We start from the raw sequence: 12,096 nt of genomic DNA, 5'->3' as shown, positions 1-12,096 counted from the left end.
TCTGCTCCTCCATGGTAAAGTAGTCTGCTCTGCAGGGTTTCTGCATGTTTGTGATTGGTCAGACGCTGCAAACACCTCCCCTTTATGTGAGCGCGCAGAGATCCAGATTGGAAAACCCTGGGTTGATTTACCGAGTTGATAACCAGCTTCGTAGTACCGTTTATCCTAGACTGCGAATGTCTGGGTAAATCAACCCAGGTAACGGAGAGATATCCTGGGTATGTTAATCCAGTTTCGTAGTACAGGCCTAAAATGTTGCATTACACCACACATTTAGGCTGATATTGCATTAAAATCCTGTTTTTGTCATCTCTCCCTGATATATTACGCATTGTCTGAAACAATGTTTGTATCTCATTATAGCAGAAGCTTCTAAAACTTCTCATCATTTCATTGAAGTTTGGTCTTCAAATTAGATTCCATCACTGCATATTCTTTCTCGAGTTGGCCAGCAAATGTTCTCTCTCTCTCTCTCTCTCTCTCTCTCTCTCTCTCTCTCTCCCTCTCCCTGTCATTGGCAGCTTGACGTTGCTCTCCGTGGACATTTTCTCTGTAATGGGTCAAAATGAGGTTGGGTCAACTGTGGACATATGGCAGGTAATATCTCCTCAAGGACTCTTAACCAGCAATGTGTCAGGGCCTGGTAGTTGTGTAATGTATTTTGGTTGAGTTCGTTTTTTGTCTTGTCTACTTCCTGTTTTTTTTTGGTAAGTCTCGTCTTACTTCCTCCCCTCCTGTTTGCCTCCCTTCCCCTAATGAAGAGATTTTGGACTTCCTGGTTTCTGACTTTTGGACTGAATTAAACAACTTGAGAACTCTTCATCCCTGTGTGCTGTCTCTGCATTTGAGTCCACTTGGTCTGTGCTTGATACAATGACCTTCTTCAGATCTTGTCCACTTAACCTCTCTTCACCACTTTGTCCTGCTCTCAGATCCAGTTTCTGTTTAATGGCCAGAGTCCATGAATCATTGGCAGTAGAGATCTCCCTGCCAGCACCACTGTTAGGTTTCAGTAACTTTCGCATTGCTGTACTGCCATGCCTCAGATGCTTCAATGTGTTAGACTGTATTATGTTGTGTTTGGTTAGGATTAGGATTAGGGTTCTTTTTGCAGTTGAAGGAAATTTGCTGTTCTCACAAAGTTGATAACGGACAACAAGATTCTTTGCATCTTTGACTAAGACAAAACTCAAAATAATGACAACACTTTCAACTGTTACAGTATGTCAGATTACTAAATGTAATATAATTGTCCCTTATTAGAGAGAGAGATAATATTACAGTAACGGCCCAAAACTGTTCCTGATGAATGGTTTGCAAGTAATTTTCATAGCTATAGAAATATAATCAAACATTAACATAGATTACCCATTCTCCCATCTTCAGGCGTTGTAGCTGTTGTTGTAGCTGTTGCTGTTGTTGTTGGTGTTGTTGTTGTTATTGTTTGTGGTGGTGGTGTTGCTGTTGTTGTTGTTGCTGGTGGTGGTGGTGGTGCTGCTGTTGTTGGTTGTAGTTGGGGTATTGTTATTTTTGGTGGTTGTGGTGTTGTTGTTGTTGACAGTGTTGTTGTTTTTGTTGTTGGTTGTGGTGTTGATGTTGGTGGTGATGTTGATGTTGGTGGTGATGTTGATGGCGATGTTGATGTCGGTGGTGATGTTGATGGTGATGTTGACGTTGATGGTGGTGTTGATGTTGATGTTGATGTTGATGGTGGTGATGTTCGATCTAAAATTGCAGGCAACTCAGTAAGAAGTAGGGATTTGTAGGCACTAAAAGCAATAGTAATTGTAATATAGTCGTGAAAAGAAGCATTTATAGTAGTAGTGGTGGAACTAGAGGCAATAGTTAAGGGTACAGGAAACTGAATAGGTGTTAATAACCATCAGTTCTTAGAAGTAGTACATAGTCTAGTTAGTTTGGACAAATATGTATATTTAACGAATTTCACATTGGATTCTTCATCAACAAATACTTTGTTACTATTTTATTTAGATTTGAATTATTCTTGTGTGCTTACTTGTTTCGTGCCAAATAGTACAGAATAAACATGTACATTTGATTGGACCCCATTTCCCCCCATTTCTTTCATGTATTATACTCAGGTGAAAACTAAATCAAGTTCCTGTACCCTTAATGGAATATGTATGCCGAAATTTGCACTGTAAAGAGTATTCCATTGTAATCACTGATTAAACACAGGCCCTGGCAAAACAAATGCATAACAATTCAACTTTGCTATCTTTTAACAGGACAAAGAAGGCAAACTACACTGCTCAAAAAAATGAAGGGAACACTTAATCATTACAGTATAACACCAAGACAGTTAAACTTCTGAGGCCTGTACTACGAAGCTGGATTTTCTCTTATCGAGGTAACTTCAGGGTTAACCCTGGGTTTTCCGTACTACGAAGCTGGTTCACTTCTTACCGGGGTAAATCACCATGGTAACTTATGCTGAACGGCTAACCTGCTCCGGAGCAGGTTATGTTCTGGATAAGAGATCAATGAGTATAAAAGCACCACCTCCTGACTAATCAGCTCTCTTAGAAAATGACCTGCCCATTCTTAAAAGATCCTGGCTGTCAACATTGGTGCGCGGATCGCGAGAGTAGCGCTTAGGAGAGAATGAGCTTTTAGGGATAGATGCAATTTTTTAATTGGCCAAAATATATATTTAAAAAATAATCATTGAGGCACGTGAGGGATATTATTCTGTATGTTATACAGTTGGTTTGAAATCATTCACTCAAATGGTTGAAGCGCATAATAGGTTTGTATTTTGAATGTTGAATATTAAACTAACTTAATGTCTCTTATGAAAGGAAGGGCACTGAGGAAGCGCTCTGCCCCAAACATCTGTGCTGTAATAAAGTGGCATTGTGTGATCAGAGTGCTGTCCGTTTATATTGTCCAATAAATTAATATTGTATGATCTCGTGAATTTACACATTAACAGAGTCGGCAATTTTCTGCCAGCATTCCTTCCTGGCTTTTGCTGCTGCATCATCAGAGTTGCTTTTGGCCTGGATGATGTTTGAATTCTTCATTTTGTTGAAGAATAATTGTCTGCTCCTCCATGGTAAAGTAGTCTGCTCTGCAGGGTTTCTGCATGTTTGTGATTGGTCAGACGCTGCAAACACCTCCCCTTTATGTGAACGCGCAGAGATCCAGATTGGAAAACCCTGGGTTGATTTACCGAGTTGATAACCAGCTTCGTAGTACCGCTTATCCTAGACTGCGAATGTCTGGTTAAGTCAACCCAGGTAACGGAGAGAGATCCTGGATAGGTTAATCCAGCTTCGTAGTACAGGCCTCAGGGCTATCAGGGATTTCACCTGCTTTGGTGAAAATAAAAGTGACAACAGGTGCAATGGAGAGGCAACAGCAAGACAACCCCCAAAGAGATAAGAAAGAGATAATGGTTTTACATGTGGTGGCAACAGACAGCTACTCTCTCCTTATCCTTCCTGACTGATTCTTCTCTAGTCTTGTGTCCTGCTAGTGTCCTTGTCACTACTGGCAGCATGAGGCGGTACCTGTAGGCCAATCAGGTTTCACAGTTAGACCAACTCCTCCAGGATGGTACATCCATACGTGTGATTGCAAGGTTTGCTGTGTCTCCCAGCACAGTCCCAAGACGATGGAGAAGATACCAGAAGTCCGGTCTTTACATGAGAAGAGCTGAACAGGGCCGTAGCAGGGCATCAACCCAGCAGCAGGACTGGTATCTGCTCCTTTGTGTGAGGAGGAACAGGAGGAGCACTGCGAGAGCCCTACAAAGTTACCTCCAGCGTGAATGTTTCTGAGGAAACTGTTAGGAACAGACTCCATTCGGGTGGCATGAGGGCCCAACATCCTCTGGGACCTGTGCTCACAGCCCAGCACTGTGCAGCTTGATTGGCATTCACTAGAGAGCACCAGAATTGGCAGGTCCACTATTGGCGCCCTGCTCTCTCAAATGAGAGCATGTTCAAATTAAGAACATGTGACAGGTGTGAAAGAGTCTGGAGATGCCGTGGTGAACGTCATGCTGCCTGTAACATCATCCAGCATGACAGGTTCTGCGGTGGGTCAATGAAGGTCTGGGGAGGCATGTCCTTGGAGGGTCGCAAAGACCTCCTGACAGACAGACCCTGATTTCTGTTAGGTACTGGGATAAAATCCTCAGAGCGATTGTCAGACCTTACGCTGGTGCAGTGGGCCCTGGGTTCCTCCATGCAGGACAATGCACCAACCTATGGGACGTTATGTACCGACACAGCCAAATACATCCACAGAATGTCCAGGAACAGTCCAGGTCTGTCCCCCAGGACACCATCTGCTGACTCATCAGGAGCATGCCCAGACGTTGCCAGGAGTGCATACAGGAACACAGGGGCCATACACACTAGTGACATTATGAATTACTGTGATGAAATTTAAAGAACTTGGATCAGACTGTGATTTAAATTGTTCACTTCAATTTTCGGTGTGATTTTGAATCCAGCCCTCAATGGTTTGATTATACAATGTACATCAGCAAAGAATTTCAACTTGAATAATTCGTTCATCAAGATCTGATGTGTGATTTAAGTGTTCCCTTAATTTTTTTGAGCAGTGTATATGATGTTCCATGTAGGTTTGAGTATGTTTTCTCCTAAATAAAGTCAGATTAGACTCTCTGCTGAACCAGACTTTGGACATGTCTTTTATTATTTCATCAATTATAATTATCACCTCTTTTCACTCGGTTACATCGTCCCAAAAACTAGAGAAAACTAGAGTTTCATCAAAGTGTAGTTTTAAATGTATTTTTAAGTTTTAACATTGCATGTTGCATGCTTCATTAAATAGCGAAAAACAAAAATGAAGCAGCCATCAATAACGAGAATAAAATAATGAAAACAATGCGTCAGCCAAACAACACGGCTGGTTCATGCAGAAAACATCTCTAGCAGCTATAATGACTAGAAACATGAACATGGTACAGTTTGTCACAGGATGGTGAGACAATAACATGAACATTGAGATCGAACTAAAAAGCTTCAGGCACTTCAATTCACAATTAATAAATGACTTACCAGACTCTCCTCCAGAGGACTCGCACATCCAAGACGCTGAAAAACAGATTAGATCAGTGAATTTAAATGATTGGTAAAGCAATATAGTGTAAAATATCTCAAACTTATATCCTGTAAAAACGATCAGCTGATAACAGGACAAGCTGAGGGTCAGAAACACGTGCACATAACTCCCAAAACAGCACACATACTCACGATAGTTGCAGAAGTCAGATTCTAGAATGAAAAAAAAAGAAAATCTACATTAGGAACTGTCTCATTTGAACAAGAACAAATTGCAATTGTGACCACACTAACACAGAACTAAATTCATCATACAGTTTGTATTAACTGTAGAATTAGATTTGAGCAATAAACCACAATCATCACACATTTGCTTCATACCACAATAGATAAATCTTTGGCTAAAAGATCAACTTTGGGGCTTAACGTATTTAGCATTGGTGGTAGTAGCTTTGCTCGTAGACAGCAGCAGTAATACAACCAGTGGTTCTAGAAGGCTGTTGCACAAAACCTAGATAGTGGATTAAGTCAGGATTTTCTGGTTATCCTTGATTTCTTTATTCTGCTTTTGTGCAACAGCCCTCAGTTTCCACTTCAGTCAATCAAAAAAAATATCTCCTGACATCACCTAGTCCTGGATCATTCCACTCAACATACAACTTCATCGCCACCAACAGTTTTCTAATAGCCTCTGCTCTTCCTGTCCCACTCCACCACCTGCCTTGGCACAATAAACTCTCTTTCAAACCTGCTATTCCTAATCTTGTGTTCTACCTTAAGGGGGTAACATTTTCTGTGAGCCTAACACTCTTACCCTCAATAGGGACACCATAGAGTTTCTTCGCCATGCACATGAAGTGTAAAGTGTGTATTGTCACATTTTTTAATACTTTCAAGGGGGTAGCACACTGTTTTTGCAACTTCTCCTGGCAGTCTTTGTCAGAACCCTAAAGAGCAAAAAGAAAGAACAGATTAATCAGTTAAGCATGAAAATCAATATTGCAAATCATTGTGGGTATTAAAATATAAAACTAGCATTCTTTACAAAGGAAAGACACAGAACTTCAGAGTCATGAACAGTAAAAAACATTAAAAAATTTAAATGTATATCAAAACTGAAAAATGGCTGACTCACCTCAGGGCACTTGCAGTCAATCGCTATATAACTCATTCCTTTATACAGGTCTGTGTTTCTCGAATAATATTCAAGTAACGTACACATCACATTATACTGCACAAGAAACAGAAAATGCTTACACTTAAACAATTGTATATAACTCAGTCAGTTCATACAGAGCAATATCGTTTTGCACATGCTGACATACCTCGGTATCATTCGTCTGCCCAAATGTGAACATTTCAATCTTATTAGTTTTGTTTGACTAGGAAGAAACAAACAATAATTAGTTTCTCATCACCAATAACAATCACACCATGTAAGAGTTATGGTAGTGTGATTTGATCATGTTATATTTATTATGTTGTGTTTGTCATAGTTGTAGTTGTAAGTTTAATTGTTGTTGCAAAAGTCTTTGAGGGTCTTCATCATGATATCCAGTGGACATCTATTCTCTGTCACCTTTGCTACGATTGATATTAAGTGACCTGGACTGGGTTGCACCACTGGGTTGCACCACTGGGTTGCACCAGCTGTTCGTAAATCTTAAATATGAGTTTGAAATTAGGAGTCACTAGGAACTTAAGAAAGACTTAACAAACAGATTAGTGATTTACTACACCATTAAAATGTAGGAAATGTTTTATGCAGTCAACACGTTAGTAATGTGTTAATCAGTCAATCTAACATCACAAGCAGTAACATACTTTTAAATCATAGTTTTTGGTGCCAAAACAGAAACTATATCTGTAACATATGTATATAAACTTAACTGCTAATCCTTGTTCAGTGTAATGAGAAGGAAATATCCAAGTAAGTTAATTTAGCTATAGAAGCTAATAACTAAAAATTATATTGCCATAATGTTGTTTGTCATTTGAAATATATTGTGTTCTCTCTGTGAAATATCTTTAGAACGTCTTGGTGTAAAAACATTTACATTACCAAAATGTATTTTTATATGATTTGGACACTTTGTAACTGTTCATTAAAGTAGATATGACATAAATTGTAGGACAGTGGTGACCCTTCCTTAACTTCCTTGGTCTTTTCATTTTGCAGGTGACTAATTATTCTGCAGAAGCTTTGCAAAAGCTAGAAACTTTAAATAGAATATAGGCCTACCCATTCTTTCAAACTGAAGTAGTCGGCACATTTCCCCTTTGAAAGGTCAATTGTGTTCAGGAACACCTACAACAAAAAAACATTCAACAGCAGCATTAAAAGTCCAGTCTGAGGTCTGTAAACCCTTTATCATTCTAAACATCAGCTTGTTTACTACTCAAATCTTCAGGTTAGGGTTAGGATGGCCAGGTAGGGTTCGACCAAATATTCAGTCGTATCACTGGTCTTTCAATATGCACACATTTCTGAAGACAGATCAAGATAGTCAACCTAAACCATCTTCGGTCAGTATTGATAGGGTTAGGATTTTATTGAATTGTATCTATTATAGATTTTGATACCACAATTAACTAACCCTTAACTATCCTCTTAGATATTATTATTAAAAGGATCCAAATGTATAATAGAGTGTGTTTTCTACTGAATGTGTATATTCTACTCTCTAAAGTTAGATGGGAGAATTAAAGAGATGTAATTTGACTGTACTTACAAGCTACAAACACCTCCCTGCCAACTCCTTTAGCTGCTTGCTATGCACACACCAAATGTCAAGGAAACATACTTACAACAACAAGAAATAGTCCAAGGTGGCGAATATTCATGATGTCATGCTGCAACTCCAGGCTCATACTAGGGGAAGAGAAGCAGAGAGCAGAAGAAAGAGTAAATATAGAGTGCTGTATGGGTGGGCCAACTTTCACACACTCTGACCACAACTGAGAAATATGCCAACATCTGTTTGAGCAATATGCTTCAGATAAATGGCACGTCACACATTTGGCCTCTGTGTGTGAGATAGAGATGACAAAAGCACACACACACACACACACACACACACACACACACACACACACACACACACACACACACACACACACACACAGTAAAAAATAAAATGTTCCCTATCAAACAAACCATTGCCACTAGCATCAGGAGACATCATTAAGGAATCTTTATGCATCATTTGTACCTGACACTAAAAATGAACAAACACTGAACACAACATACATGCTATTACTCAACATGTGGCGTATTTATTAGAAACCCCATTATGTCCATCATGAATTCACTGCACTCACTCTTTGCCAAAAACAACGGTTGAGGACAATCGAAGGAAATGTGTGAGGTTGGTGAAACTCACATTCCACCACCACCAGGCTGGGTCATTTGAAGTTCCCTATCCACAGCCAAAAAAAAGTGTACTTTGATGCAGCGCTCAGGCCTGTCATCTACTACTCTATCTGAACTGTGTAGTCACGTTAACACATGAGAGCGTAGACCAGGACAAGACAGAGCTCGCGCATGCATCAGTGCATAATGTACAACTTACACAAAGCAAACCCCACATTCTCAATGATTGATGTTTAATAGAGATATTTTCCCATGACTTTGAGCCTGATTTAAGAGGGGTGCATGATGGGTCATTTGGCTAGCCAAACCACAAAGTCCTTGAGAAACAGATGTGGCTCTGAGACCCATTCTCCACAAAAATACCAACAACCCAGTGACCTCTCCCCCATCAGTTCACTGTGCAGACCTGGTTTTTGTTGGTCAATAGCACAATTGCTCTCTTCTGCCTCAACAATGCACCTGGCCACACCTCATTTTGAGACCAACAAGCCCATGAGCGCACAGATGAGTGCAGGTGTATTTGCTATTAGACAATGTGGGCACAGGATAACTGCATCAGTCTTAAACTAGCAAAGACACCTGCCGCTGTACGCTGCTGTACGCCACTGTTCAATACTGTGTGCCACTGTGTGCCAATGTGTAAAATAGGGCCCTAACACTGATTATACTATGGACAGTTCCTGGTACTGAAAAGAGGACGCTAGAGCCTATAGCTTGTCATGTTGACTGTTAGTAAAGTAGTGCTTCTCAGTCCTGGGCTGTGGACTAGTTGGATCTTGGAAACAGGAACAGGAGCAGCACCACTGCCAAGTTGTCTTTGTATATTCTGAAGTGCTAAAGAGCCATCAGGAAAACTGTTCCCACAGTTCTGGGATTTTAGATGACTAGATTTTAGACCGTACAAATCTGCACATTTTGGTGGGTTTGCATCCACAACTTAATAACTGTACAGTTGAATAAATAACTAGGTAAATACATGTTTACAAGTTATACATAAAAAAACATGAGTGGAGAAATGGTTATTTAAAATGTTCAAACACTACCTTTAATTGTGCCAAAACTATGATTTTAGCTGTGTATGAAATAGATTTCTATCACGAAATTAGTACATTTTAAAAAATCTGTGAAATTGATAATATAATAATCTAATATATTCCGATTAGATCTGTCACAATATCAGATTTCACTATATGATTCACTTGGCCAAAGGAATTCACAGTAATGATATTATAACCATATCTATAGAAAATTTGAAAAAATAATTATGTCAGTCAAATCATCTTTTACTTTGTGTAGTGTGTGTTTCGTCTCTTTTCTGGCAAATTAATTATACTCCAAAAAAAGTGTAGGGAGACGGAAGAGAGAGAGTCTGTAACTATAACTGTGCAAAAGTGCATAAAAGGACAATTACACTGACAACCGGATGAACTCATAAACAACGGTGTGGGGGTGTGTGTGGGTGTATATGTGTGGACATGTGTGTGTGTGTGTGTGTGTGTGTGTGTGTGTGTGTGTGTGTGTGAGTGGGTGGGTGGGTTTTATGTGTGTGTGTGGGTGGGTGGGTTTTATGTCTGGGAGTGTATGCGTGTGGGTGGGTGGGTTTTATGTGTGGGTGTGTGAGTGGGTGGGTTTTATGTGTGTGTGTGTGTGCTTGGGGGATGAGAATATTACCAGAACATAACATCACAGTTATCTTCGATGTCGTTACAGTATATAGCAACACCCTTAATTCCACTAAACTAATTTAACTCATGAATTTGAATTTGCATCTGATCCCTTTCTCATCATCATAATGTCATGACAGTGTCTTCATGCAGAGCCCATATTTTAGGAAGGAAGTTGGACAGGAAGGAAAGAAAGCCATGAACAGATTTGGCCTCAGCTGACTTTGGCTACGGTTCTGAAAGCATATGCGAGGGCGTATTGTTTTAGGTCAAATTAGAAGAGGTGTGTCTCCTAACCCTAACCCTAACCCCCTTCTTAATGATGTTGCCAAAATTGAGGATGAAGGCAAGGCTGTCTTCTTAGCCTTTGAGCCTTTATCTAATAATACAGTTTATATTCCATCAAATTCTAACCCAAACCATTTGATTTATTTCAAACATTTCAACATTAACCTCCTTAATAGTCAATCATCCCAATTTATGGACTAACTTAATGCCTCATCTTTCTTCCCTCTCATGACAAGGGCAACAAGAATTACTGCCACAAAGGAAACACTGATTGACCATATCTTGAGTAATTCCTGTTGTGCTTCTGGGATACCTGCTATTTTGTTCTATGTTCTATCTTGCACCGCTAATTGATAAAGGGAATCCTGTTGATTCCCGAAATTTAAATCATCATAAAATAATCAAATACATTGACAGATTATCCATTGTTACTTGGTCTGCTGTTAAAGATGAACATGATAGTCAAGCTGTATCTTGCACTTTGAAGTCACGTTCATATTTATTCTTCTTTATTCTTTATCTTTACACTAAATGTCACCTGATTTGTATTGTTTGATGTACTGTTGTTGGTTATATGTGCCTTGTAAGGTGACCGTGAGTGCTTTGAAAGGCGCCTTTAAATAAAATGCATTATTATTATTATTATTATTATTATTATTATCATCCATGGTATATATTTTAAAGATGTTTGAAGAGGCCTTTTCATTTTAAAAACAAGGCACTAACCCAAGTAAATCTTGGTTAACTACTGGCTTGAAGCATTCTATTTCTAATAAACATAAACTCTATTGGGATTACTTTACTAATTCCACTCCAATATTTTTCAAATGAAATAAATTGAATCACCTTCTGAGGTCAGCTAAATGCAAGTTTAATGAGAATAAATTTGTTGACTCTCAGAGAGATATGAAAAAAAAAACACATGGAAGATCACAAATTAAAAAAAAGAAACAATAGCACATGACTGCACAGTTCTAAGGTCTAAGCACTGCATCCTTCAAATCTTTAAAAACACCTTCGATACCTCTCCAAACTATTCATTCCTGTTTTAAATCTTTCATTGGAAACTTTCCATAACAATGATATCAGGCAAAAGTAATTCCCTTCTTAAAGCAGATGATCTATCCATATTTTCCAATTTTAGATGAATATCAATGCCACCATGTTTTTCCAAGGTACGAGAAAAATTAGTTTATAATCATTTGATGAAATACTGACTTCATTGGCCCTTAACCAACTTGTTAACAATATCCTAATGAGGAAATCCCTCTTGAAGTGTTTATTGATTTGATACAGCCAACTATGTTGTATTATAAACACACTATGCTATGGTTCAAAAGCTATCTATTAGACAGAACACAATTCATATCATAGAATAATTCATCATCAGATCAATCATGATCTATACATGACCTCACCAAAAGCACTTTTCATTGTGTTCGCTGATGACACTGATATTTTCTTTATATGGTGAAAATGAACAAAATCTAGTATCTGAAATGAATGCTGATGAAAACAGACAACTGGTTTAAAGCCAACAAACTCTCACTCAACACAAAGCAAAGTTCATACATAATGTTTAAACCAATAAACACTTACCCTAATGTAGAGATGTTTGACTTTCCTTTGAATAAATGGAAAGTATATGTAATGGAAGCCTCAAGTGTCAGGTAAACAAATGAAGTGGACTTCTGAAGCTGGTTTTATC

At 38.8% G+C, this 12,096-nt stretch overlaps 1 protein-coding gene across 1 annotated transcript; it reads right to left on the bottom strand.

Annotated features, from left to right (window-relative positions):
- Positions 1-1,379: 1,379 nt before the first annotated feature.
- LOC128378970 (uncharacterized histidine-rich protein DDB_G0274557-like) lies at positions 1,380-5,961 on the bottom strand. Its single transcript, XM_053338561.1, has 4 exons — positions 5,878-5,961; positions 5,256-5,276; positions 5,061-5,096; positions 1,380-1,725 (listed from the first exon to the last, which is right to left on the bottom strand). The coding sequence occupies exons 1-4, from the start codon at positions 5,893-5,895 to the stop codon at positions 1,525-1,527; spliced, it is 276 nt and encodes a 91-aa protein (XP_053194536.1). The 5' UTR covers positions 5,896-5,961; the 3' UTR covers positions 1,380-1,524.
- Between the last annotated feature and the right edge of the window lie 6,135 nt (positions 5,962-12,096).

Source organism: Scomber japonicus, chromosome 18 (assembly GCF_027409825.1).
Source record: "Scomber japonicus isolate fScoJap1 chromosome 18, fScoJap1.pri, whole genome shotgun sequence".
Classification (NCBI taxonomy): Eukaryota; Metazoa; Chordata; class Actinopteri; order Scombriformes; family Scombridae; genus Scomber; species Scomber japonicus.
This window is presented reverse-complemented; position numbering and strand designations above follow the sequence as displayed.